Here is a 26,640-nt window from a genome sequence, read left to right as displayed (position 1 = left end):
TTGAGAAGATCCCCTAGATAAGGAAATGGCAACCCATTCCAGTATTCTTTTTTTTTTCACTTGTTCATTCATCATTTAATTTTACAAAAATATTTAGAGAGCACCTCTTACGATTCAAGACAATTTGGATGCAGTAGTGAAAGGGAACGATATACACTTGCTTCTGGGCCTTTTGGTGTCTTCCCCTTGTTTATTGTGCTATCACATGACTTCCCCAAATTGCAATCTCTAGCACAATGCTATTTACACAGAATGTCACTTGTGGACCAATGAGCATTATAATCAATAACTGCTGCTACTGCTGCTAAGTTGCTTCAGTCGTGTCCGACTCTGTGCGACACCATAGACGGCAGCCCACCAGGCTCCCCCGTCCCTGGGATTCTCCAGGCAAGAACACTGGAGTGGGTTGCCATTTCCTTCTCCCCATTCCAGTATTCTTGCCGGAAAATCCCATGGACTGAGGAACCTGGGCTGCAGTCCCTTCGTGGGGTTGCAGAGAGTCAGGCATAGCTGAGTAACTAAGCACGCACACACAGAAGCTCTTGATGCACGGTGTGTGCTGCGTCATGTCAGCCTCTGTTCTGTGTTTGCTGTTATTCGTGCCTGATGTTTGAGCACGCATGGTGTCACCAGACACACGACTGTGTGTGTAAAGTGAAGCTCAGCACACACTGGCTGGTTCAGAAAGTATTCATGAATGAGTGCATGTGTAACTTCAGATATGTTACGTGCAGATTACATCTGTGTAGATTTAATATTCAGTGCTGAGAAGGATGTCTCTCTCCTTGACAGCAGCGTATCTTTATATACTTTATTATGTTGTAATCGCCACCTCAAAACCTGTCAGAGAACAGTCTGATTTTCTTTAATGCCTCTTGAAAATTAAGAATAACTTTTGAAAGTTGAGACTGATTCATTCTGTATTCGTAAAGACAGGCTTTATGGTCTCATGCTTGTTTTTCCCCTCTCAAATAAGGGTTTTGCATATGTTAGTAACAGAGAACAAAATTTGTGTTTATAATGTTCATCCATCATTTTCTGCACTTCCAAGCAGGTGCTTTGAACCATCATGGTGGCTCCAGAAACCCAAAGACGGCCAGCACGGTCCCTCCCTGAAGCAGTTGCCAGTCTAGTGCGGGGAGAGGAATTTCACTAAGGATAGGATAGTTACCCACATTTTAAAATCTCTGCACAGACTCTTGTTTCACAAAACAATATAGAAAGCGTGGGAGGAAATAAAGTGCTCGGAGACCCAAGCAGAGCTGCAAGTCCAGAAGCCTTCCCCGCGGCCCTTGAGTGGGGGGACGCCGTGCCCCGCTGTCCCGCAGTGGGCGCTGCGCCTCCGGCACCCGGTGTTGTTAGGTCGCGGCGGACGCGAAGTCTGACGGGGGCTGTTCTCCGCGCAGGCTGCTGAAGGAGAGTCTGAGCGGAAACTCGAAAACCGCCATGGTCGCCACGGTCAGCCCGGCGGGCAGCAGCGTGGAGGAGACGCTGAGCACGCTGAGGTACGCGGCGCAGGCCCGCAGCATCGTCACCGCCGCCAGGGTCAACGAGGACCTGAGCGCCGGGCTCATCCGCGGTGAGCGGCTCAGACGTGAAGGGCGCTGGGCGGGAGTTTCGTCTCACTCACTCACTCCAGTCGTGAACATAAGCGGTTTTAGAGTCGAGGGTTTTGCTCTCACGCTGGCTGCAGCAGCGCCTCGTCGCCTTCCCGCGCTGACGGGAAGGCCGCAGGGAGCGGGCAGGAGGAGCCGGGGATGGGGCGGGGCCGGCGGGGCCTCTGGGAGCCGTGGCCGCCCCACCGCTCAGCGCCGCTCAGCGCCGCGCTTCCCCGGCCCTGCGTCCCTCCCACCGCGACTCGATGGTGCACGGCGCCCTCGGATGCGGGCTGGCTCCCGCTCAGTCTTTCCCCCTTTGCATCTGCTCTCTTCTACCAGTGGGGCCATTTCCATTAAACATAGGTCTTCTGAATTCCAGCTTGAAAAACCTTTGATCTCTGTCGGGTACGGTGTGCCGGGGCAGGGCTGGTTCGCACCTGTCGTCCCAGATGGGTGCCCGGTCCCCTCAGGTGCCCTGTGTTGGAGAATACATTTCGTGGCCGTCCTGCTAAGAGGGAGGGATTCATTAACAGGGGAGCGGTTTTTCAGGTTAAGGCTAGGTAGGGATTTGTAAGTAATTAAAGTAAAATTTCACTTAGTAGTTCTTAAGATTTCAAATAGAAGAGCAGATGTTCATGTCTAGTGGACTGTATATCAAATGTTATTAATCAGGCCCTTTTTTTTTTTTTTTTTTTTACAAATGTTTAGAATTGAAAGCAGAAATTGAAAAGTTAAAAGCTGCCCAAAGAAGCAGTCAGAACATTGACCCTGAACGGTACAGGCTCTGCCGGCAAGAAATAGCAGCCTTGAGAATGAAGCTGCATCAGCAGGAGAGAGACATGGCAAACATGCAGAGGTGGGGCTCTGGGCTCCAGGCAGTCAGACCCTGTGCTGCCCGACTCCCTGGGCTGGTGGGGGTGGGCGGGGGGCCGGCGGGGAGGCACCCCTCCCTCCCATATGAGTGGAGCAGCTCATCCCCACACCATGATGTTTGAATACTCCTGAGTGGTTTTCTAAGTTTTGTTGATTATCTCTTGATTCTTAATCATTTATATATCTAGATATTTTTAAACTCTTTTGTTTTTCTTTGAAAAGAATGTGGAAAGAAAAACTTGAACAAGCTGAAAAAAGAAAACTTCAAGTAACAAAGGAGTTACAGGTATCATTTCAGCTCTCTAAACTGATTGAAAATTTGCAAAGAGATATGCCAGTAAATATGCAGATGTAATTTCTCAAATGCTCATTGTATACCGACTGTACAGAGCAAAATCTTAGAGGGAATCTTGTGAGGAGCTTTAAGATCAGGATTGTGATGGCTTAGAGCCTGTGAGCTGGTTGGAAAGTTAAAATACAAACAATCTAGTTCTCTTCACGTCGGTTCAGTCGGTTTAACAGATGTCACATGTTGCTGCTGTGCCAGGCCTGGGGAGGCCGAGGTGAATCCAGAGAACGTGTGACCCAGAGGGAGGTTTACTGAAGTGTCGTGTGATTGGAGGGTGAAACCACGCACGTGCCATCTATTAGGTACACAGTGGTGGGCACTGGCTGTGAGTCACCCTAATACAGTGGCAGAGGAGCGGCAGTAATTCTCCGTGATGAGGGCGGTCACTGGGAGGACTTCAAAGAGAAGGGACAACTAAGCAAAATCTTGTACAATGAGCAGGAGCTTGTTGGTTTCCAAAGTCTAAATGTCTAAGCAAAGATGCAGCCTGATGCCCTGAGACTTAGGAACAGATGCGTGGCTGCTGGGATGGGTCAGACTGGAGAGGAGGGCACAGCTGGGCCATGATGCAGTAAGGACCGGTGGGCGGGCCACGGCGGGTTTTAGGTGGAAGGAGAGGGACCATCCGCCTGGGTCTGGACAGGTTCTCCTGGTGAGGGTGTGAGAGAGGGTTCAAGGGAGGGAAGAGGGAGGCCGGGAAAGGGAGCCATCTCGGAGCTATGGCTGGGGTTACGGCAGGAGGTGACGAGAGCTCAGGGCAGGCAGTGGGTGGGCTGGCTGGTGGGGGTGCTGGGTGCAGGGGCCAGAAAGGAGGGAAGCTGACAGGCTCAAGAGGGTTTTCCTGAGGTGTGTGTAGACAGGGAAGTGGGGAATGGTGCCTGAAAGGTGCGTCCTGCATCGTGCGATCAGGAGGTTATTGTCACGGTGTGGGGACCTGGTGGTGGCTGCAGAGACGTGGTCGCAGGACCCAACCCGCTGTGGACGGTTGCGGGTGAGGACAGGTGCATGGAGACACCAGGCTGAGCCCTGAGCGGGCCGAGGGTGGTGAGGGACACAGGGTCAGCGTCACCCTGCGAGGCTTCTAAGAAGTATGCCGGCCACATTTAAGGGGCAGTCAGGAGGAGAGGGTCTAAGAGACTGTCAATTACCAAGTCACACATCCTGTGACTTTTCACGTTTAACACAGACCTTTCATTTTAGGTGGGTTTAACAGTTTCATGCTCCTGATCAAGGTTAACTATTTTTCTGACTTCTACTAGAAAGCAGGAATTACCTTTCAAATGGACAACCATTTGCCAAACCTGGTCAATCTCAACGAAGACCCTCAGCTGTCGGAGATCCTGTTATACATGATAAAAGAGGGGACAACCACAGTCGGAAAGTACAGACCAAGCTCCAGCCACGACATTCAGTTGTCGGGCGTGCTGATCGCCGACGACCACTGGTGCGTCCCTTAGATCTGCCCCCTGCAGCTCCCTTCCCACACGTCTCCATTCACGCTGAGGCGCTGGTGTAACTCTGAGAGGGCCTCTGCTGGCCAGGAAAGCTGACGATGGGGGCGTTCCATGAGGACGGCAGGTCCGCTGCTCTCCTATGAGGAGTGACCTGGGGGTGGTGTTGCTGCGTTTCTGTTTTGTGCATGTGATGTGGCCACGGGGCCATTTCCTGGAGTTACAGTCTCAGGCCTGACACTTCTGTCCATCATTAAGGCCGGAGTTTTGGTTGGATGATGAATTTAAACTTCTGCTCCTGTGAGTGGAGCGATGCTGCGTGTGTTGCTGGGGTGATGGTTCGTGTGAACTGTGTTAGCTCCATAGTGTGTTTTCATGATTCGTCTCTGTCGACACACTTGCGTTTTCCTGGCTGCAGAGTGTCATGTGGTGTGCAGTTACTGGTCTATTTTGTCGGTAGACGTTCGGTGGTTTCTCACATTCCACTCCCACAGCGCGGCTGTGAGTGCGTGTGACATGTCTCCTGGTACAAACAGGTAGCGTGTCCCTGGAGTAAGTGTCAACACGCGAGACAGGGCCCTCGGGGCAGCCTGGCGCCTGGGCCCTTCTGCTCGCCCCGCGTGCCGTGTGGGCCTGGCGACTTTGCAGTTACCGTGTCACGATGATGCCCAAGTTTGGGAAGCAGCCCTAAGCGTGTGTCCAGGAGGGGAGCGAGCAGCCTTTAGGATGTGTGCGCCTCAGCTTTATGAGGTGATTTCGGATTGCTCTCCAGAATGACCGTCAGTTCTGGCACAGTTGGCGCTCCGAGTTCCTGTTACCCTCAGATCCTTGCCGACACTTAGCACTACTGGGTGGGTGCAGACTGGCGGCTTGGTGGGCATTTGTTTGCATTTCCTTGACTAGTAATCCTCACATATTTTGGCCATTTTTGCTTGCTCTTTTGTAACTTGGTCATGTCTTTTGTCCATTTTTCAATTGTACTGTGTTTTTTTTCCTTCATAATTTGTAGCAGACCTTTCTATGTCTTGGTTGGCAGGTTTTTGTGAGTTTCATGCGTTGTAAATAGCTTTTCCAGCGTGTGGCTCATCTCTCTCTCTTATGGTACCTTTCAATGGATCAAAGTTCCTAGTATATCACACAAGTGAATCTTTTCCTTTATGGTTGTCAGTTTCTGTGTCTTGTTAAAAAAAACCCTTTCTGTATTGAGGTTATAGAGACAGTCTCCCAAATTTTCTTTTAAATGTTTTGAAATTTTGCTTTCACATTTAAGTCCTTAAGTAGTCTGGAATTTTTTGTTTGGTGTGAAGTACGGATCTAAATTCATTTATTTTCCTTGTGAATAACCAATTCTACCAGTACCATATCTTAAATAAGATGTGACTTTTTTTTTTTTTTTAATGTGGTGTTCACACAAAAAGTTTCTAAAGATACAGAGTGAGTGTTCTCACTAATATCGCATGGTCTTAGTCATCTGAGCTCCACAATGTCTTTGTACCTGGTGTGGTTCAGCTCCTTGATCTTCAGTTCCTCTTGGTCTTCTCTTAACTGTTTTCTGTACCAGATAAGTCCAGTATTATTTACCCTTGTGGCAAAGATACAGAACATGCCCCCAAAGAGTGAAGAGTCCAGAAGGGGGCCAGGAAGTCCCCGACTCGCCTGGCCCTTGGTTAGAGTACATGGGTCAGTACTTGTAAGTATTTTAATGTATTTTCCCTTAATGTTTGTGTATTCTTTTTTCATTTTGGGAGGAGAGGAGTTAGTGTTTTTTTAAGTAGTTTTAATCATAATACATACAATGAAAAATTTTCCCACCACCGCTGGATAGAATTGTTAGAGAAGCCAGGCTTTTTTCAGCAAAGGTTCAAAATCTAATGGAAGGAAAATAAGGGGATTCTTCTACGTTACTATTGTCATAAATTGACAGGAACCTTCTCACCGAAGGAGCACCCCAGGGAGCCTTACGTGTCCTGCTTTTCCTTCCTCGTCAGTCTGTCCATCACCGTAACCACGGGCTCCCTGTCTTCACAGCACCATCACCAATTCCAGTGGGACAGTGAGCATCGTCCCGGCTGGGGAAGCAAAGACATACGTAAACGGAAAGCTGATTTCGGACCCGACAGTGTTGCACCACGTAAGTTGGCCGCTGCTGAAACGCGAGACGCTGTTCCGCTTTGAGCACGGGATTCAGTTTTGCTGAGCCTGGTTCTCTCGTCTGTGAGATCAGCAGAGAGCAAGGGGGAGGACTCTCTGGCTCTCACACTCTCTCTCCTGGCGTTTCACAAATCGCCTGCCTTTGTGCAGAGACCAGCCCCCAGGAGCTGCCCCGGCAGCACCTTACATGTCCGGGGCAGAGCTGGGCTTTGGTCAAAGCCTCAGCCCTGCCAGCTGCTGTTTGACCTTTGAGACGTTATTCAGCCCAGGTGACTGTGTGTTACCCTCCCCAGGCCTTTAACGACGACATTAGGGGAACAGGCACGAACGCTGCTGCAGGCGAGGCGAGGCCTGTGGCCACGTGGTGTCTGTGTGTCTGTCTCCCAGGGAGGGTGGAGACGGGGCTGCTGGAAGCATTGGCTTGTGCCCGGTTCTTAGGGCAGCGTCTGCAGACTGAGCTCAGCCGGTGCTTAGCACCGCGACTGTCGGCCCCTGTGCTCTATTAGCGTCCTCAGTCCTAGAGTCGGGTTAATAATAGGCACGTAGGCAGCGTGTCTGCCCCAGTTCTTGGCTTATGGACGGTGCGGTAGCTTACGGTGAATGATGTCGAATTCGTGATCTCCGAAGAAGATTGAGCTTCAGGACCAGGGACCAGGCTTGATCACTCAAGAGCTTTTGTGAAGCAGAGTTTTATTAAGGTGAAAAAGGGACAGAGGAAGCTTCTCACACAGACTCAGAAGGGGGGTGGAGAGCGCCCCTCGCTAGTGTTAGCAAGGGAGTTATATGCTTTTTTAACTGGTTATTACAGTAAATCAAAAGAGTGTCTCAGGGTTGTAAAGATCTTACTAGACCCACTCCCATAGTTTACATTTTAAGATAACGGGATTAGCCAGAAGGTTTTCGGGAAGGAGAAACTGTCCTCAGCAGGGTGCATTGTTGTTACACAATCCTCAGGACCGAGTTTAAACTGAGTTGTTTGTTGTGTAATCATCAGTTCTGTATCATCCTGTGTGTTCAGTCTCCTCCGACTCTTTGTAGCCTCTTGGACTGTAGCCTCTGTCCATAGGATTTTCCAGGCAAGAACACTGGAGTGGGTTGCTGTTTCCTCCTCCAGGGGATCTTCCTAACCCAGGGATTGAACCCACTTCTCTGGTGTCTCCTGCATTGGCAGATGGGTTCTTTACCAATAGTGCCACCTAGGAAGCCCAGTTCTGGGCTTAAAGAAAAAACATTTTATATGACTAAGCGTAAGGAATGTAGAGGAAAAAAAGATGTTTGTCCTTTCCTCCTCCTTGAGAATTCCAGACCCCTATTTCCTCTTCGAGACCCCCAGACCCCTTTCTCCTCCTCGGGGACCCTGGACTTCTTATCAGCCTGCCTAGGAATTGACTCTCTCAGGTATTTCATAAACATTAGCTGCTGTGATTCTTGTGTTTATCGTTAGTGATACTAGACTGTATTGAATTGTTGAGCACGACTATTTGTCCCATGGTGATTTTTGGTTTGGACTCACCTCCAGTGGTCAATTTTTTGTGTGCCTTAGGGTGATCGGGTGATTCTTGGTGGCGATCATTATTTTAGATTTAATCACCCAATGGAAGTCCAGAAAGGGGAGCAGCCACCCAGCAGAGAGAATCCTGCGAGCAAGCGCCCAGAAGACTTTGAGTCGGCCAAGAACGACTTGCTGACGGCCCAGAGGTTACAGTGAGTACTCGTGTGTGTAGAGCGGAGTGGCCTAGAAATAGGCGAATTTTCATCCTTTTCTCTTTTCTCTTTTATATTTTGTGTAAACAGTTCTCGAGCTAATAAACATTTAAGAACGCTTTTGAGAGAAAGTCAGAAATTTAAGTTCTGAGGTTTGAACTTTGGTTTAACTGAAAACATCTTAATCAGTTGAGAGCTCCTCTGGTGTGAAGGCTGACGGCACACGCTGTGACTGTTTGCTGCCTTGCAGGCTCGAGGCAGAAATAAAGGAGGCGCAGGTGAGAGCCAAGGAAGAAATGATGCAAGGAATCCAGATCGTGAAAGAGATGGCCCAGCAAGAGCTCTCCTCTCAAAAAGCTGCGTACGAGAGCAAGATCAAAGTGCTGGAGGCGGAGCTGGTAGGAGGCCGAGCTGTCTTCCTTCCCCATCAGGGCGTCCCCAGTGAACTTAGGATTCTAGGTGGGCCCGGGGCGTCCCGGGGGAAACGTGGCCTTCGGGGAAGGGGAGATACCGAGGGGCTCCATCCCCTCCTCAGGCCTCGGCTCTCCTGTCTGCTGGACATCAGCTTCCCCGCACCGTCCATGGGCCAGCGCTCTGGAGGGTGGGCGAGTGGTGTGGTTCTTTCCAGTCGGTCAGTCAACCTAGACGAGGTGGAGACGCTCCAGGGCCCCTTTTCCATCCCTGAGTCAATTTCTTGTGCATTGATTTTAAAAATGGAACTTTTGTACTTTTTTGATGTTGTTTTTCAAGAATTGTTCTGCATTTTTGCCGTATTTGTGTGTTAGTAGCTCAGTTGTGTCCGACTCTTTGCGACCCCGTGGACTTTAGTCCACCAGGCTCCTCTGTCCATGGAATTCTCCAGGCAAGAATACTGGAGTGGGTTTCCATTTCCTTCTCCAGGGGCTCTTCCTGACCTGGGGATTGAACCCTGGTCTCCTGCATTGCAGGCAGACTCTTTACTGACTGATGTTGTTTTTGAAGAATTGCTCTGTATTTTTGCCCTATTCGCTTTTTACTATTGTTGCTTAAAGAAAGAAGAATCTCAAAGGAAGAAGATCCAGGAAATAAATAACCAAAAGGCAAATCACAAAATTGAGGAACTGGAAAAGGTGAAGCAGCGCTTTGAGCAGGAAATTCATGTCAACAGAAAGCGGCTGGAAATGGAGGCCCTGGCGACAAAGCAGGTGACTTCATCATGCAGCTAGTGTGACTGTCTGGAGGGAAAGCTGGATTTTTAAAAAAGTATTTATTTATCCATTTGTTTATTTTTGGCTGTGCTGCATCTCCACTGCAGCGAGAGGGGCTAATCTCTGGGTGCAGAGTGCGGGCTCCTCGTTGCAGGGGCTCCTTGTTGCAGGGGCTTCTCGTTGCAGAGTGTGGGCTCTAGGAGCGCGGGCTCAGTAGTGGTGGCGTTGGGCCCAGCTGCCCCACAGCACGTAGGGTCTTCCCAGACCAGGGATGGAACCCGTGTCCCCTGCACTGGCCGGCGGATTGCTAACCCGTGGACCACCACGGAAGTCCCTGGATTTTGTTTTAAAGAACTTACGCTCTGTTGAGGGCTATGGCCAGCTCCAGGTCTGAGGGTGAGCGGGCTCTCCCTCGAAGTGTCCCTCCTCCCCCAGCATCACACCATCACACGGATGCCGAGGGACGCTAAGGCACAGGGCAGAAGGCGCGGCTCACTCCTGTACCGGTTGCGTCCCGGCACCAGGACGGGAGGAGCAGCAGGCAGGCCCTGGGGCACCAGCGTCCCTTGTCTCTCTGAGGGCAGAGGCATCTTCCGGGCGGTGCTCTCCAGGTGCTGGACCAGGGGCCCAGCCTCGACTGGGGGACGTGAGATTCCAGTGCCTCCAGCACTGCGGGGTCAGAGCTCCGAGGGGGGCCCTGAATCCCTCGTGAGCAGCCCCGGAGCAGGCACCGCTGATCCTGGAGGGAAAGCCCCTGCTCTCATCTCCCGCTTTGACTTCTTGTGCCTTCAAGTTTGATTCTCAAGCAGCAGCTTTATTTGTTTTCTTTCTGAGTTTATGTGGAAGTGGGGGTAGAGAGGGATACCGTCAGTAACCTAAAAACACCCCTACCAGAGCTTGGTGAGAACGTGTGTATTAGCAGATCTAGAACCAGAGTGGCCAGTGAACCACCGCAGAGAGTTTTAAGAACAGTTTACATCTTGAAAACAATTACTAGTAGACTATTAGATAGCTTATTGGTGTCAAACGAGGTTTTTAGGTGTTGTTTTCATTTAACTGTTTAATTTAGTCAACAGATGTTCTTGAGTGTGGGCTTTTTTGAGTAGTTTTTTCCCTGAAGGTTTTTATACTCCTATCAATGGGAAGAAAAAGGTTATGTCATCAGAAATTCCTCCTGATTTTGTGGAAGAGAAAAAATTGTTTTCTAAAGATACTGTATAAGTTGTTTTTTAAAGCCTTTCCTGCTTAATAAAATGTGTCCTGTGGAACGAGAATTATGTCATGTGCTGGCATTATCAATCTGGTTCATAACTCCTCTCTTTGCATGCTCTCGTGTGTGGCTCCACGTGAATGAATGTCACCTAGGCTTTAGAAGACCACAGGATTCGCCACGCAAAAATTTTGGAAGCTCTAGAAACAGAGAAGCAGAGGATTGCTCAGGAAGTGCAGAGTCTACAGCAGAGTCAGAGCCACAGAGGCAAAGCCTTCACAGGTGAGTGGAGACCTTAGCAGGCACTCTAAACGTGCACTATTTCATACAGCTACTAAGATGTTAGCTATCCTTGTATATTCAAAATGTTTTATTCTACGTGTTAATGGACTTCTCTGGATATAGATAAATTTGTATGAGCTGTTATTTTTAGAATATTTAGTTACAGGATCAAATAGTAAACAGAATTCCAAGTATTATTTTCATGTGTATCATGTTTTATAAAATGTCTTAATCTAATTCTGAATTCTTATTTTATAAGAATTATCTAAGTTGTGTGTAATCATTGCACACATCACTTTCTTTCTTACTTGGAAGTATTTTTTTGTACACTTCTACATTCCTCTGTAGAACACAGCATGTTTTCAATGTAAATAGGTTTTTTTTAATTACAGAAAATCTCAACTAAACTGTGAAAGCCCAGAGATTGCTTCAGTAAACCCTTACACACTTTTCGCCATCTTCAGCAGCTCCCCACACAAGTTCAGTTCTGTTCCAGCCCCTGCTCAGGCCGCTGCCTCCTTGGAGTGTTCTGAAGCAAAAGCCCAAACAACCTATCACTTGATGTGCAAATACGTCCCCACGTGTCTCCAAGTGAGATAAGGAACCTTTTCTCTGTCACTCTCTGAAGCTTAACTCTGACATTGTTCTCACGACTAAAATATTAGTATTAGTTTCTTATACTCACTAGAGATCTAGTCCATATTCAACTTTCCTGGATTATTTCATAATTTTTAAGATACATTTGTTTGCGTTGTTTGGATCCGCGTACAAACGTGGTCCGTGCCTTGCTCGCTCGCTCCGCCCCTTGTGACTTGTGGCCGGGAGTGGCCAGGGGGTGTTCCTGGAGGGCCTCGCTTCCGGGCCTGTGGCGGCCCCCAGGCTGCCGCGCGGTGGGTTCCCGCAGGGCGTCGGCCAGGCTCTGTCTTTCAGCAAGCAGACCTGGTACCTGTGCCAGGCACTCCCCACAGCGTTTATGTCAAATTACTCTGCAGGGATGCTCCTTATGTTTCTTACAAGAGATAAGAACATTTTGTTAATTCATCTTTTTGTTGCTCTTAGGTCGTAAAATAGTACCTTGCCACGAATACTTGATTTTTTTTTTTAATTCACCTGAATAATGAACTTTATTCTTTCAAAAAAATGCTTCTAATGGAATACTGGTTATAAGTTTGACTGAACAACATAGAACGTGTCTGTGATAAAATCGTAAATCTGAAGTAGGAACATGGAATTGTGGACTAAAATTGTTTTTGTTTCCTGATGTATTTCTATCTCTGTCTATATCTATCTATATACTTTAAAAATTTCAGGCAAAATATAAAAGGATTGTGGTTCTATGTAAGTTAAAGCTGTAGTATCCTTCATCTAATGCTTTAACTTAGTCATTAGGAAAAAGAGAAGATCTGTAGAAATGGTAGGAGGAAAAGCAGCATCTTTGGCATTTCCTGTCTCTGTGAACTCTACTTTTCTTCCCTGCCTCCTCAGGTGAAAGACCTCATTTTGGGGGAAGAGTGTTTTATCTCGTCGTGAGGGTTGTAGAAAAGTCCCTGAGTTAGCGCCCTGCCCGTCTGTGATGCACAGTTAACGCCGTTCGTGCGGAGCCGGGCTTTCAGGATCTGTGCCTGGGGGTGTGTCGGTGCTCACAGCCCTGTTCTCAGCCTCCTCTCTTGCCTCCTGCCAGTGCAGCCCAGTTGGAGCTCCATGAAGCTGTCCGTCATGATTCAGGAAGCCAATGCCATCAGCAGCAGGTTAAACAGGAATTATGTTTTTGGCAGGTGAGCAGTTATCTTATTAGTAAACTCATTCTTTGTTTTGAACTAGTTGCCCTTTGTGTGATTTTGTTGTTGTTGTTGAGTTTCTTTAGTGCTCTACGTGCCCGCCTAGGAGTGAGCAGGTGTCAGAATCCCCAGGGGGCACTTCCAGACTCCCCTTTCAGAGGTCATTCTGGAGTGAATAAGGCTTTAAAAAAAATTTTATAAACAGATTAATTTTAGCTGGTTTAGGAATTTACTAATTTTCTTTTGAGTTGAGAATTTATTAGTATTCCACATTTTAAAAGAAATGTGCAATATTGAATTTTTAATTTAAAAAGTTATTATGTAAGAAGTTATTTTAGTATGTAGTATATCCTAGACCTGATTATAACTAGAACAGAAGTACTTAACTCTGGAGAGACTTAATTGGTGGACTGAGTTTTATGGGAGTTGTTCTGTTTCCAGAATCTCTTGGTTACGTGTATTTGTTATGTGTATTTTAGGAGAAGCATTTTTTCCTTTGGTTTCTCTTTCAGACATGTGGTGTCAGATAAAGGAAGCAGTTCTGACACTTGTATTCGGGTCCGTAATCTGCAGCTCGGGGTCTCAACCGTCTGGAGTCTGGAAAAGTTTGAGTCTAAGCTTGCGGCAATGAAGGAACTTTATGAGGTTTGCAGTATCATCAAAATCTCTATAAACTTTCGAAATGAAAAATACAAAAGTGACATGTTCTCATTAAGGAAAATTTGACAAATATTAATAGAAGGCTGTCCACATTAGCCAAACCAACCAGTATTAACAATTGTGTATGTTTACTTTTGCCTGTAGAAGGGATTTTGGGGGTTTTAATATATTTATAGCTGTGTGAGGTGCGCTTCCCTGGTGGCTCAGACGATAAAGAACCTGCCTACAATTCAGGAGACCTGGGTTTGACCCCTGGGTTGGGAAGATCCCCTGGAGAAGGAAACGGCAACCCTCTCCAGTATTCTTGGCTGAAAAGTCCCATGGACAGAGGAGCCTGGTGGGCTGCAGTCCATGGGGTCTCAAAAAGAATCAGACAGGACGTAGTGACTAACACTTTCACTTTCATAGCTGTATGGAGAAGTTTAGTACTAAATCTGTTCAGGTATAGTAGCGTGATCTTTAAATTTTACGCGTGAGTCGAAGGGGAGGAGGGTGTGACGGACGTGGCGCAGGTCAGCCGCTGGGCCCTCTTGGCGCGGGTGACGCCTGTGTTCCCAGCCGACTGCTGTGCCCGCGGGGGCTTCGGCGGTTTGCTGCTTGAAAACTCACAGCTCTGCACGTTGGTTTCTAATGTCTTATTTCCTCGTCTTCCATTTTCTGACACTATACCAAAAAATACAAACTTTTTATTCTGTTTTTCTCACCAACAAATTGCCCGCCAGAAATATTGCCATTTACCAGTGTCCCTGGTTTAACTTACATTTTCATAACTAGTGACTGAGGATTTGTTTGCTTATTGGTAAAGGCTGTGTTCGTGTCCTCTGAATTTTTTGTCAAGTGAAGTGTGAGTAGTGAGCTAACATCTGTAAGCTTTCTTGACATATTTTGATAATAAACCTTGATTTTAAAAAAAATAACCTTTATTTTATATTTATCATATACATTTCCCCCCTGGCTATGTTGACATCTCCAGGGTTTCATTTTGTTGTGCAGGCATTTTTAATTTGGCTCATTTGAACCTATTAATTTGCAGATCTTACTGAAACAGCATTCACTTCTCTGCATTTTTGCTTTGATAAATGCAGTGAAGTATTTAAACCTTTTCCCCCTTTGGAACTGGAAATTCTGTATTTATTTCCTTAGAGCCATGGGAGTAGCCCGGGTGAAGATGTCTTTTGTGACCCTGAAGATGAGTGGGAACCCGACATCACCGATGTTCCTGTTTCTTCCTTTTCCAGGAGGAGGTGAGGGTGCGGGCGCTGCTGGCTCTCTTGCTCTGGGTGTAGACGTGCGTCACCCCCGTCCACAGGAGCTGTCTGCTGTCACGGCGGTATCTGTGGAGGGAAGCCCGTGTGTCCGTGATGAGATTACAGCCGTTAGGGCGTTAGATTGCTTATGTTCAGTTGGTATATGAAGGAAAAGTCCTCAGTATTTCACCATAGAAGTTTTAAGAGCAACTTGGACTAGCATAAATCCAATTTCCTATAAAAACGAGCAGTGTTTATTACTTTAAATCACCCTTTCTCAGAAGCCTGGCGTACTCTGTGCTATTTTTTCGTAGTTTGCGGAGTGTGAGATGCAGTCAGTATGAGCACCTCTGCACTCAGTCGTGGTGACCGAGGACCTCCGCGTGTGACAAATGCCGCTTATTAACTGAGGCAGACAAGACGCACGGCTGCCCCTCTTTCCCCGACCCTTGGGCTACAGAGGCGAACGTGCCCTGGAGGGGCCTTCGCCCCAGGGCCCAGCCCCCAGTGTGGTTGGAACCAGGACTGCGGCTGCCGGGTCTGGGGGTGCCAGAGAAAGGCCCAGTGCTCCCTGTCCTCCAGGGCTGGCGGGAGGAGAGCAGGGGCAGGGCCGGTGACAAGGGCCCAGCCTGGACCCGAGGGAGGGCAGGCTTCACACGCATCCTAGAGGCCGGACCCCAGGCCTGGGCATGGGTGACGAGGATGCGGCCAGGGGACAGGCAGGGGAGCAGGGTGCCCTGAGGTGAGGCTGGTGTGGACGCGGTGAGGCTGGGGTTCCCGGATGGGGGGCTCCTGCGGTCTAAGGCTTCAAGGAGGAGATGGGGAGCTTTCAGGATGTGGAGGTCACAGCGGTTCATCCCCTGGAAGCATGGTCACCGGGGAGCATGTGTCGAATGTCTGCTGAGCAGCAAAGGCCCTCCTTACCCCCAGTTCACAGATGAAGTCGCCGAGGATTTAAAGAGATGAGAACCTTATCCAGAGCTCCTCAGCTGCTAAGGGAAGGGCTGGTCCTCAAGCCCAGGTCTGAGCGACGCCCTAGCCCCCGACTGCGACTGTATCACAGCCTCTCTGTCGCAGAGAGCAGTGTCTTTCTGGGTAACATTCTTTTTAACTTAGTCGCCTTCAGCCGCAGCTCAGAATCCATCTGGGCCCAGCCTCCTCGTGAGCCTCCCTCTCTCCCCGCAACCCGCCTGCTTCCCCATGCGGCTGACCCCCGCTCTGGGTGTCGGGGGCCTTGGGCTCTGGGGCCGCGTCCTTTCCCAGAGTCTCCGCAGGCCGCCCCCCACCCCTCAGTACTTTCACAGCTGAGTGTAGTTACTTGCCTAACTTCTCGCTCTTCCTATGGCCCTTAAGCTCAGTGAGCTCAGAAGCTCACCAATGTGCTTCAACCACAGTGTCCAGAGCCCGAGACTAACGGGACGGTTGACCTTGAACGACATGGGTTTCCAACAGGAAACCCTACAGGCCTGGGCTTGGTTGGGCCCACAGATGTGGAGGAACCTCACACACCAGGGCTGACTGTGAGGTACACGCGGGCTTTCGACCGTGCCCAGGGGGTGTGACCCCTGTCTTGTTCAAGGGTCAGCTGCATTCTATAGATGTTTATTCTGCTCAGTGAAGTGGGGGTTAGAATGCTACCTAGAGATAGTCAAATTCTTATTCAGTGGACCAAATTCACTTAGCCCTTGATGAAAATGTCTCCACGGGAAGCACACTCGTGGATATCCGTTTTCTTTAGGATATTTGACAGCAAGCGTTCTAGCGTTATTGCATGTGGCGTATGAATGTAGCTGCTAACCTGCCTGGGTCTGTTGTTGCAGGAGCAGGAGTCTGATGAACAACAGGAGGGTTTCCGGCTGTCTGCACGACATCGAGGCCCACGCGGGCCAGGACCTGCGTTCTTCAGGCTCCGCAGGTCCTTCTTCTGTCGGGTTCTATCGTTTACCAAGAGCAGCTCCAGGGCTTGTCTCTGCCACCGTCCCGCTTCCTGTCCTTGTGCGAATCCTCTCGTCTCCTGTGAGCTCCCGCCGCCTCTGTAAACAGGAGGGCGTGCCGGAGGCCCTCCGGCTCCTGAAGTTCTGCGCTCTGTGGTGTATTTCTAAGTGTTAATTGAGTGCCTGGATCAGTTGGGGAAGACGTGTGTGTGTGTTCACAAACGTATGAGGATACTGTTTTCTTCCAAGTGGAAAGAGGCCAAGTGTGGAAGATGGTGTGTTACAGGATGTCACTTGTGTGAGGAGGGGGAGAGCTGCACACACGTGCTTGCTCGTGAACAAGGTCTCCGGGAGAGCTGCCCTTGGCCAGAAAGCACTGCTCGTCCGGGGCGCATGGGGTGACGCAGGACAGGGCCGGGGCGTCCTCGGCACAACACTCCCTTGTGTCCTTCGGGATTTCATGTAACACATACACATATCATCTGTCACAAAATTACTTCCAGTTTTAATGGTTTAAAAGAAAAAGTTATAGAACTCTTTCCCCTGAATAATTATTTTATGCCAATATTGACTATAATATTAGTTTCCATAAGAAGAGGAGGATACACTTTATATGTGTAAGTACCTGTAATAATTAAAGTCACTACTTGGTAGCAACAAACTACTACATAGAGACAGAAGAGAACCACCGATACGTAACTCCACCCAGGCGAGCCCCGAAAGCACCACGTGAAGTGTGGGAGCGAAAGTCGCTCAGTCGTGTCCAGGCCAGAATACTGGAGTGGGTAGCCTTTCCCTTCTCCAGGGGAATCTTCCCAACCCAGGGATCCAACCCAGGTCTCCCGTGTTGCAGGCAGATTATTCACCAGCTGAGCCATAAGGGAAGCTCCATGTGAAGTATAAGAAACTATATAATAAAGAGTACATCCCATATGATTCTGTTTATGGAAAGTTCAAAAATAGGGAAAATTGAGCTGCAGTGACAAGATAGAGGAGTGGGTCACAAGGGAGCCTGTCAGAGGGAGCGATGGGCTGGCGGTGTGTGTTCCCCTCAGTGGCAGTTATGTGGTGTGCACGTGTGTAAAACTGTACACTCAAGATGTGAACACTACAGAGTGTTACTTGTACCTTAGTAAACTGAATTTAAAAACTGCTACGTAATGTAATAATCTATAACGATATCAGTGGGATATGATTAGCCATGAAAGAAATTATCTCATCTTGACTATAAAAGAGACTAGAGGGTTTTTTTTTTTAATCATAAACTTATCTTTTAGGAAGACATTTATTATCCTACTGCTTGTTTAATGTAAGTCAAAGCAAAATAGGCCATAGACTTTTTGTTTACCAGCAAAATAAAAGGCTGTGTATCTGTGGTAGCAACTTATTTATCCAGTACTACTTAAGAGGAAGATGTTTTATAAGCGTACCTTTTCCAGATAACTGAACATATCTCTTCTAGGGTCTTTTTTTTTAAATTGAAGAATAGTTGATTTACAGTGTTGCGTTAGTTTCAGCCACTCAAGGGTCATTTTTAAGTGCCCTTTAAAAAAATTAAGATGTAAGGGGAAGTCAGACGTAAGAGGTCTTTGCCTGTTTGCAGTTTTCCGAGAGGGAGATAGAAGCCCACCTGTGTGTTTAGTGTGACCCCGCCTGGGTGGTCGCGCGGTGGGAGCAGGACCAGGCCTGCCGGGGCTAGTGGGGGCGGCACCTCCTGACTGTAGAGAGTCAGCACGTGTCTGAACGTCTCACCTGAGGGGCTGTGTTCTGAAACTAGACTTGCACAGATCCTTGTGACAGGCTGCAGCTGGACTTGCTGCATTCAGACAGGCGTCTCATGAAGCAGGTGGCGGGAGGTCCCTGTCGTCGTCGCGAGGTTGATTGTCGTCACCCGCAGTGACAGCTTTAGGCACGGCAGTGCTTCTGGTTTCTCCGCCCAAATCGAGCTCTTGTTTTGGCTCTCCACTCAGTAGTCCCCGCCCAGGGCTTGTATATACTTTCTTTTGTAGTTTGCTGTTTCTAGTCGCCTGTGGATTGGACCAGAAGACTAACCGTGTACATTAAATGAGAGCCCTGCTCAGGGGCTGGTGTTCTGGGTGCAGTTATTTCCAGAGGTGCCGATGGGCTCTTTCACGCTTTCTGTCTGCCTCTGGCTTGGATGGTGCTTAGAAAGTTGTTCTGAGAGGCTGTCTCCCTACGATGTGACACACTCTGGATAGTCGTTGGGCTTTCTCCTCTTCCGGTTGTAGGACAGCTGAAGCAGGAGGTGTTACAGGAGGAGCTACCAGGACCCTCCTTCCGTTGTTTGCTCTACAACTGCCTGCTTTTCCAGCGTGTGGTTTATTCCTTACGTTTATTGTGTTCATATTATTTTACTTTATGCAGCTACCATTGTTTTCACCAATTCCCACTTCCTTAGGTGTTGCCAATAAGTAAATTAAGAAGGAGATGCAGTCAGTGGTTACGTGCAATCTGTGGTTTCCCTGTTATCTGGTTCCGTAGCTGCTGGGCTGTGGGCGGATGGATGCTGTTGAGAAGCTGGTGGAGTCCCTCTGCGGGGCTGTCTTCCCCTTGCGTAGAGAAAGGAGGGTGTCTGGACATGGGAGCGGCCTGCGTGGCGTGTGTGCCCGGCGTTGTGCGGCGGCTGCACTGATGCGTTGTTTGCAAGCGTTGTCCCTGGAAACGAGCCTTATGATGGCTGTTTTCTGTCGACACAGGCTTAGTGGGGAAATCCAGCCCTGTTTACGTGGACTCAGTGGAACCCTTCCTTCCTGGCATTTGCAAAGAGTTGATCAGCTCGTCGTTAGAGCTTCTTGGACAGAGTGATGATGAAGAAGGCACCGTGGCAGACAGCCTGATGAGTAATTTCCTCAGAATCCACGACGGGGTACTGGCCGTGTCCAGAGCCCACGAAGAGCAGGACGAGGACAGTCCGTGTAACCGTAAGCGTCCGCACCGACCTGCCCGCGGGGACTGCTGTGTCCTGCGCATCCTCGGTGGCATGGTCACCTCTGCTGTGCGTTGTCTGACGCTCGTGTTTGCGTGGCGAGCGTCTGTGAGCTCTTTTACTGGGAGGTCGTTTCTGCTCATCACTTTTCTTCTTCTTTCTAAGTGTTCGCTGACCGAGCAAACCAGTCGCTCGCAGTCCAGGTGACAAGCGCATTCCAGCAGCTCGCGGTGCTGACGGCACCCCGGGTGAGCGGTGTCCTGGAGGCTGGCCGGGCGGCCCTGCTGGCCGAGCTGCGGCGAGAAGTGAGGACGCTGGGGGGCCGCTTGCAGCTGTTCCTGCAGGTAACAGGGCCGTGGGTCCCCCTTAGGACTCCTCTGCTCAGCAAGTGTTGGTTGACTTCCTCCTGTTTGTGCCTCGCCCAGCCCAGACCGCTAGGGTTTTCAGAAGCGCTTTCTGTGTGAAATCACGAGACTGGGTGTTTAATAATTGACTTAACGAACCAGGACTTCCAGGGGTTTCTGTGGGCCAGGCTGTGGCAGTGCTGTGTGGTTTATGAATATTAACTCGTCTAGTTTTCGCTGCAGCCCCAGACGTGCGCGCTGGTTTGTCTCCTCTATAAGGAGGGGAAGGCCAGGCAGCATGTGTCCACTGTTCACCACTGGTAGGCCATAGCCTTGAGTGCAGAGTGCTCCTGACCCCCAGGCCGCAGCGGGGCGGGAAAGGGGCGGGGCCGGGAAAGGGGGCGGGGCCTGGCTCTGGGGCTGGGGAGGGGCGGGGCCTGGCTCTGGGGCTGGGGAGGGGTGGGGCCTGGCTCTGGGGCTGGGGAGGGGCGGGGCCTGGCTCTGGGGAGGGGCGGGGCCTGGCTCGGGAGGGGCGGGGCCTGGCTCTGGGGCTGGGGAGGGGCGGGGCCTGGCTCTGGGGCTGGGGAGGGGCGGGGCCTGGCTCTGGGGCTGGGGAGGGGCGGGGCCTGACTCTGGGCCTGGGGAGGGGCGGGGCCTCGCTCTGGGGCTGGGGGAGGGGGCGGGGCTCACTCTGGGACTGGGGGAGGGGTGGGCCTCGCTCTGGTCAAAGGTGGTGAGTTAGTCACAAGCCTGCTGACCTGACCCAGGGCAAAGAGTATTTCTTTGTTGCCTCTTCCCTTAGATGAGGTTTGGCTGTAGGAAGATGTAAGGTAGAAGCTTCTTTTCTCTCATAACATCTGGAGGTGGGCTTGGCTGCCTTGGGGCCCGACTTCCTTCAGTGCAGCCTGTGGCTGGCCTGAGCTGCATGTCCACCCTGTGGCAGGGCCCTGGGCTCTGTGTCCACCCCATGGCAGGGCCCCAGGGGAGGTCAGTGCATGGGATGGGAGACGGGACAAAGAAGGTCGGGGCCTTGGGGGTCTTCATTCAAGGAGGTTTCTGGAAATGGTCACGTGACATTTCTATTCACACATCTTTGGCCAGAGCGTCATCACAATTCCAGCAGACACGTTCCCAGTGAGGATGGAGGAGGGCAAGTGGGAGCAGAGGCCCTGAATCTGCCGATGCCCAGACCTCCACCGATAGAGGCCCGCACATCCCAGGGGCCAAAGCGGAAACCCCGAGAGACAGCGAAGCTTCTAGATGTTGGCCAGATCCTCTGGTGCCTCCCAGGCCTTCCCAGTCCTCTCATCTAGTGGACACTTTGTCACGTCAGGCGCCTCCTGGGAGGGACTCTACTGCACTCACTGTAGGGTATGGAGTTAGAGAAGGCAAGATTCAGAAAAAGAACGAGACCAGCACTGTACAGGAACAGATCACCTTTAATGAGGCGAGAAGGGGCAGCAGTCAGATTAGTGAGCTGCTGCATTAACCCAAGGAGAGTAGGTATATATAGGCGTATATGTGGAAAGCTACTGTCTTAAGGAGGCTTGTTCCTCTCCAAGGTTGTTCAGAATAGTTACCTCTTAAATGGCTGGGGTAAGGAATTTTGGAGATCGGCCAGAGGCTGGACCAGCTGGGAGCTGGGCGTAAATGTCCTTTTTTTTTTTCTTCGGGTGACAGAGTTCTTTGTTTTCCATAGAATGGTGGGGAGGACCTGGAGGGGAGTTTTAACTCCAGGCTATTTTGAGCCATGTAACTTTCCTTCACTGATCTGGAATCCGTACACCTCGCTGCGGCCTGCTCGTCTGTTGGTGCAAAAGCTGTTTGAGGGCGCCCTGTGTCCTCCTCATGCCCTCACTGTCAGAGGCTACTGGGCTGCACGCTATCTGGCTCTGATCAGACTCTTGTGAAGCACGGCCGCTGTAGGAGTGGGCGCAGAACCACTTCTTCTTGTCCTTCCCTCCCCTGGTCATCTCAGGTACCTGACACCTTGGGCCATTTTTGTCTTACAGGGATGCTCTTCGGATATTTCACCGATGGTCAAAGAGGCTCAAAAGCAAGTGATCCAAACCGTACACCGAGCCGTCGCGTGCGTGGGGCGGTCAGTGGCTCTTACCGGGGACCGGCTGCACTTCCTGGAGAGCGGTGCTCACGGGGCCACTGGCCTGCAGGTAATGGGCCGTGCCCCCTCGTGCGGACAGCCTTCGTCTCAGGGAGCAGCAGCATTTCCTGTCAAGGGGCCACGAAGCAGGAGAAATGTTTACTTTTCAGAGCTGCTCATACCTTACTAGTTTAGCAGAAGATGAAAGCTGTTACAGTCTGAGTGGATAAATGTACCCGTTGATTTGGGATGCTGCCCGTACCTTCTGGGTCTTTGGCTTGATGGTACCCGTCTGCTCTGAAGGGTGGGTGCTCAGCCAGCCAACACGGAGAGTGTATTCATAACTACATTGGCGTGTGATTCTAGAAAATGTGTGTTTGCTTTAATTATTCATGCTACTGAAAACACAGTGTTATATTAAAATGTTTGTTCTGGCTACATGGTATCCTATCTAAGATGACAAACACCCTCTGCAGTATATATAGAATACAAAAGTGTTTTTTTTTTTCTTTACATACTGTTAGTTCTTATTCTAGCTTTAGTTGAATTAATAAACTAGGAATGTGTTCAGTTCAGTTGCTCAGTCGTGTCTGACTCTGCGACCCCATGAATCTCCAGGCCTCCCTGTCTACAGTCCTAAAATAAGCAGAATATTTAACTTAATTATTTGGTAACTTAAAATATATATAGAAATTGAATTTGCCAGTTAATGCTTAAAAACTTTTTCTAGGATGATTTTGTGAGTGCCGTTTGTGATGGTGTGGACTTGGGAATAAAGAGTCTCCTCGATTCTGGGATAGAAAAAGCAAAAGAGCTTGAGCATGAACTCTTAAGACAGAGTCCCCAAGCTGAGGTAAGACAAAAAGAGGAATGTCCTGTATAGTACCAGAGAGTAGGTAAAGTTGGTTTCTAAAAATAGTTTAACTCAGTGAATGAGGTCTTTATAAATTTATGTATTTTAGTTGGGTTATTTTTTATTGAAAAGGCTGTTGGCATCATCTCTCCTGGTGATTTTCGCAATTTTACACCTGAGTCACGGCAGCCCCTCTCGAGGGTAACACTTTGGGTCCTGCCCGGGCCGTGGTGGTTGCCAGAGAGATTCAGCCTGCAGATGAATCCGCGAGGATGGAGTGTGTCAGTGACCCCTAGTGGCCACTTGCTGCCTCTCTTTTTCCTCCTTCAATTAGGGCTCTGCTTTTCCACTTGAGAATGGGAACTACTGTTTGTTTAGTTTTGTTTTTATAATTTCTTTTTTTATATATAGTTTTATTTATTTTTGGGTCTTTGTTGCCGCGTGGGCTTTCTCTAGTTGCAAAGAATGGGGGCTACTCTTCGTTGCCGCGCGTGGCTTCTGGTTGCAGAGCACAGGGTCTAGGTGAGTGGCTTCAGCAGCTGCGGCTCCCAGGTGCTAGAGCCGGGGCTCAGCAGTTGCGGTACACAAGCCTAGTTGCTCCGCAGCATGTGGGATCCTCCCGGACCAGGGATCGAACCAGTGTCCCCTGCATGGCAAGGTGGACGCTTAACCACTGGACCAGGAAGACTCAGCTATCCACATTTAATGTGGGACCAGAGTGCAACTTATTTAGAAAGAAAATCCACTTCTGTGACTTGGACACTCTGGCTACTTACTTGTAGTCTCAGTAACTGAGCCCCAACCTCGTGACTACTGGACGAAAACTCTTCTCCCTGGCAGATCCCATAGAATGCCAGGATTTTTATACTTCTAAACAGTTATTTGTATAATAAAATATTTTAACATTCTCTGTAGGTTACCAAACAGATGAAAGCTAATGCCCTGGGACTGATCGAATCCCTCGGAAACCTCTTCGCTGAATGGAAAACAGTAAGAGAAGCTCTTAATTGTCTTTGTGTTTGGTTTTGTGGAGTGTATCTTTCATCTCACTGGGCTCTGGCACGGATGTGCTTTGGTTTCTGTCACTCGCCGGTGACTCCTCTCGTTTACTGGAATCAGGTGCAGGAGCTCTCAGGCATCTTCTTGGTGTCTAACTTGTTAGGCTTAATGATGGATGGAATCGTGTGTAGAAACTGAGCGTATTGATGTGTCGTGCCTGTTTCTTTCTGCTGCTGTCAGCTTTTGCTTGAATAATCACTGTAGGCTAAAAAATTATGTTTAATCAGTATGCACAAAGATTTTAAGATACAGGCAAATGAGACAAGTCATTTTACTCATGTCACAGGTAAATAGAAAAATATGAACTAAGTATGGAATCAGAATTTCTATAGCTTGAAAATGTCTGTTAAAATAAGCAGGAGATATAAAGTTGAGCTCTTAAAAATTAAACAAATTTATCTTTTATGATATTGGGTAGTAAATGGTAGGTACTGTTGTTTTATTTCATTTTCATAAAATAGGAAATTGGACTTTATTTTTAAATTATTTAAAACTTTTTGTTTCTTTTGAATATTGTAATTGTTCATATCATATTTTGGCCTTGAAATTTAAACTCACTGTCATTTTGAAGGTAAAATTCTGGCAATTAAAATTATTTTGACTGAGCCTTTCCTCCATGTAACCTATTATATATTTTTTAAACTATGAACTTTTTTATGCAGAAAAGCTTCAGAACTCAAGTACAAGAAGAAAATCCTGAATATGAAGATTTGAAGAAGATGATCAATCTTGCCCAAGAATTCTTCAAGTTAAAATGTGACTTAGAGCAAACTATTCAAATTATTATTTCTGCACTGAGAGGTATGTAGAGCAAATGGAATTTGCAGTTAATCAGGACTTGACAGTTGGAGGAATCTCAGGCATCTTCTCATTTCTGGTTTGATTCTCTCACTGAGGCCTCATCAGTGCCCCTTGTTGGCATTAATGACCTGTAGGAACTGGTATGATTGAATTCCCACTTACCATCTGTGAGTTCCTCTGCCTACACTATGAGATCCTGAAGAACAAGTTGCTTATCTGACAGATGCACTGAATGCCCTTACGTTGTCTGGAGTTGTCCCAAGGGGTCACTTTGGCGTAGACGTCTCGGGTCACACCCCCTGGGGAGGGATGGCGAGGTGACCACCTCTCCCCTCTCCTTGCACAGGGCACTGCGGGGACATGGCCCTCCTCCAGGACTGTGTGCAGCGTCTCTGCAGCTCTGCCCGGGGTCTCCACGGCAACCGGGGCGGGTGCCCTGAGGACAGCAGAGCCCAAGCCAGCCACCGGGAGCTGGAGTCCTGCGCCACCTCACTGCTCTTGGGTTTTGAATTTGAAGAAGGACCTGGTTTGTGGGGGCCCTGGGAAACTTGTGATCAGGGTCCCAGAGCAGCAGGACAAGAGCAGCCCGGGTCAGACAGGCCCGGCCCCCAGAGGACCCGAGGAGTGCCCAAGCGGGTGTACGAGCTCCCGGGCCCGGCCCCGGGGGGCTCAGAGCAGGGTGTGTTTCCCACCCGGGAGGGCACCGGGGAGGGATCTCCTCCTGCCAGAGAGCAGTAAGCCTGCTCCAGAGCCGGCCAGTCTGTGGGCGGCCTCCTGTTGGGTGTGGACGCTGATTTCAGATGCCTGAGTGTGCAGCCGCAATTCCCTGCAGACGATGTAAGACAGGTACTGACCATGTCAGAGTTTCGTGGCAATCGGATAGAATTGGAATTCAAAACCAAGTGAGTGGTCCTTGTCCGTTGCCTGGAAATGTCGATGTTCATCTTTAACAGGAGTGTGCGGTCTCGGGCTGGCTCACTAGTCTATGTGTAATGGTTCTTATGGGGACTGTGGTGACTGAGAAGTTATTTCCTGTAAGTAGACACCTTCATGCCTGTATCTTCACTCCCTTGCAAATAGATAACTACGATGAGTTTTATGGTGAAGCTGCCATAGCAAGTCTAACCAGGGCAAGCTTAACCTGCCTTCTTGAATCGACAGCCCTTTTCTTGGAAGATTAACTGGTTGCCATTTTGAACGGTGTGTTCAGGACACAGTTTCCTGTTTCTTTGCAAATTATGAGCAGCTTCCTAATATAGTATAATTTATATTAATAACCTGGTTTGCTGGCATGCCGGCTCACTTCTATCTGCCAGGGGTTTCGTGTTAGGGGCTGTGTGAATGTAACTTCAAACCCATTGAATATTAATTCAACTATTGGATGGGGTTGGGGAATCAGAGGCCAGGTCTTCCCTTGATAACTCTTGTCTGATGAAGGCATAGGGAGTTTGTACATGATTTGATGAAGATTTAAGACCTTTATTATATCTCTGAACTTAAAAAAACCTTTATTTACAATCAGGAAATAGAGGTAATATTGCAGTTTGGGGCTCGTCCCTCAAGGAGATCTTTTGACATTTTCGGCTGCAGAAATGTGTGTAAGTTGAAGAGATACCCAGTGACCTGGCGGGAGTGAGGTCGAGCAGGTCTTGGGCAAGAATTATTTTGAGTAACCAGATTTCCCCCTTGTCCCCCACACGTGCAGACGTGCTGTGTGCCCGGTACGGCTGTGGGAGTTGGTGCAGGGGCAGACTTATTCTCACAGTGACTGGTTCTTATTTATGACGCTAATGAACCATGTGTTTTCAGGTGCTTTAAAACGGTGCAGTGTAAAAAATGTGCTTTTGTTTTCTTTTTTCTTTTCTTTTTGGCATTTGAGCTTGTTTTCACTCTGAGGGTCCATATGCATTTGTCATAGTGCTCTGCCAAGTGGCTCTTTGCTGTCAGGTTTTAGGAAGAGCAGGTGTACAGACAAGGACCTCTCCTGAAGGTTGTTCCTCTTGGAGGAACATCCTACAGTATTAATGTGGTAGTTTTTAATCTTGATGTTCAGTATTTAATCCTTACTTTCTGCTTTCTAAACTCAGGACTTCATTGGTCAGAAACCTTTT

The 26,640-nt window shown here is 48.9% G+C and overlaps 1 protein-coding gene across 1 annotated transcript in view; it reads left to right on the top strand.

Moving 5' to 3' along the window:
• Window positions 1–26,640, top strand: part of KIF14 (kinesin family member 14) — a 49,405-nt gene that overhangs the window by 22,423 nt on the left and 342 nt on the right. Inside the window, exons 11-31 of the mRNA XM_055583818.1 lie at window positions 1,407–1,579; window positions 2,307–2,454; window positions 2,694–2,757; window positions 4,080–4,264; window positions 6,300–6,402; window positions 7,966–8,126; window positions 8,377–8,524; window positions 9,158–9,310; window positions 10,679–10,805; window positions 12,487–12,580; window positions 13,096–13,228; window positions 14,387–14,487; window positions 16,311–16,405; window positions 19,142–19,366; window positions 19,537–19,715; window positions 21,728–21,886; window positions 22,547–22,669; window positions 23,585–23,659; window positions 24,391–24,529; window positions 24,876–25,263; window positions 25,330–25,431. Coding sequence (XP_055439793.1) covers window positions 1,407–1,579; window positions 2,307–2,454; window positions 2,694–2,757; window positions 4,080–4,264; window positions 6,300–6,402; window positions 7,966–8,126; window positions 8,377–8,524; window positions 9,158–9,310; window positions 10,679–10,805; window positions 12,487–12,580; window positions 13,096–13,228; window positions 14,387–14,487; window positions 16,311–16,405; window positions 19,142–19,366; window positions 19,537–19,715; window positions 21,728–21,886; window positions 22,547–22,669; window positions 23,585–23,659; window positions 24,391–24,529; window positions 24,876–25,263; window positions 25,330–25,431 — 3,075 coding nt within the window. The remainder of the gene's footprint in view (window positions 1–1,406; window positions 1,580–2,306; window positions 2,455–2,693; window positions 2,758–4,079; window positions 4,265–6,299; window positions 6,403–7,965; window positions 8,127–8,376; window positions 8,525–9,157; window positions 9,311–10,678; window positions 10,806–12,486; window positions 12,581–13,095; window positions 13,229–14,386; window positions 14,488–16,310; window positions 16,406–19,141; window positions 19,367–19,536; window positions 19,716–21,727; window positions 21,887–22,546; window positions 22,670–23,584; window positions 23,660–24,390; window positions 24,530–24,875; window positions 25,264–25,329; window positions 25,432–26,640) is intronic.

Source organism: Bubalus kerabau, chromosome 5 (genome assembly GCF_029407905.1).
Source record: "Bubalus kerabau isolate K-KA32 ecotype Philippines breed swamp buffalo chromosome 5, PCC_UOA_SB_1v2, whole genome shotgun sequence".
NCBI classification, from domain to species: Eukaryota; Metazoa; Chordata; class Mammalia; order Artiodactyla; family Bovidae; genus Bubalus; species Bubalus kerabau.
This window is presented reverse-complemented; position numbering and strand designations above follow the sequence as displayed.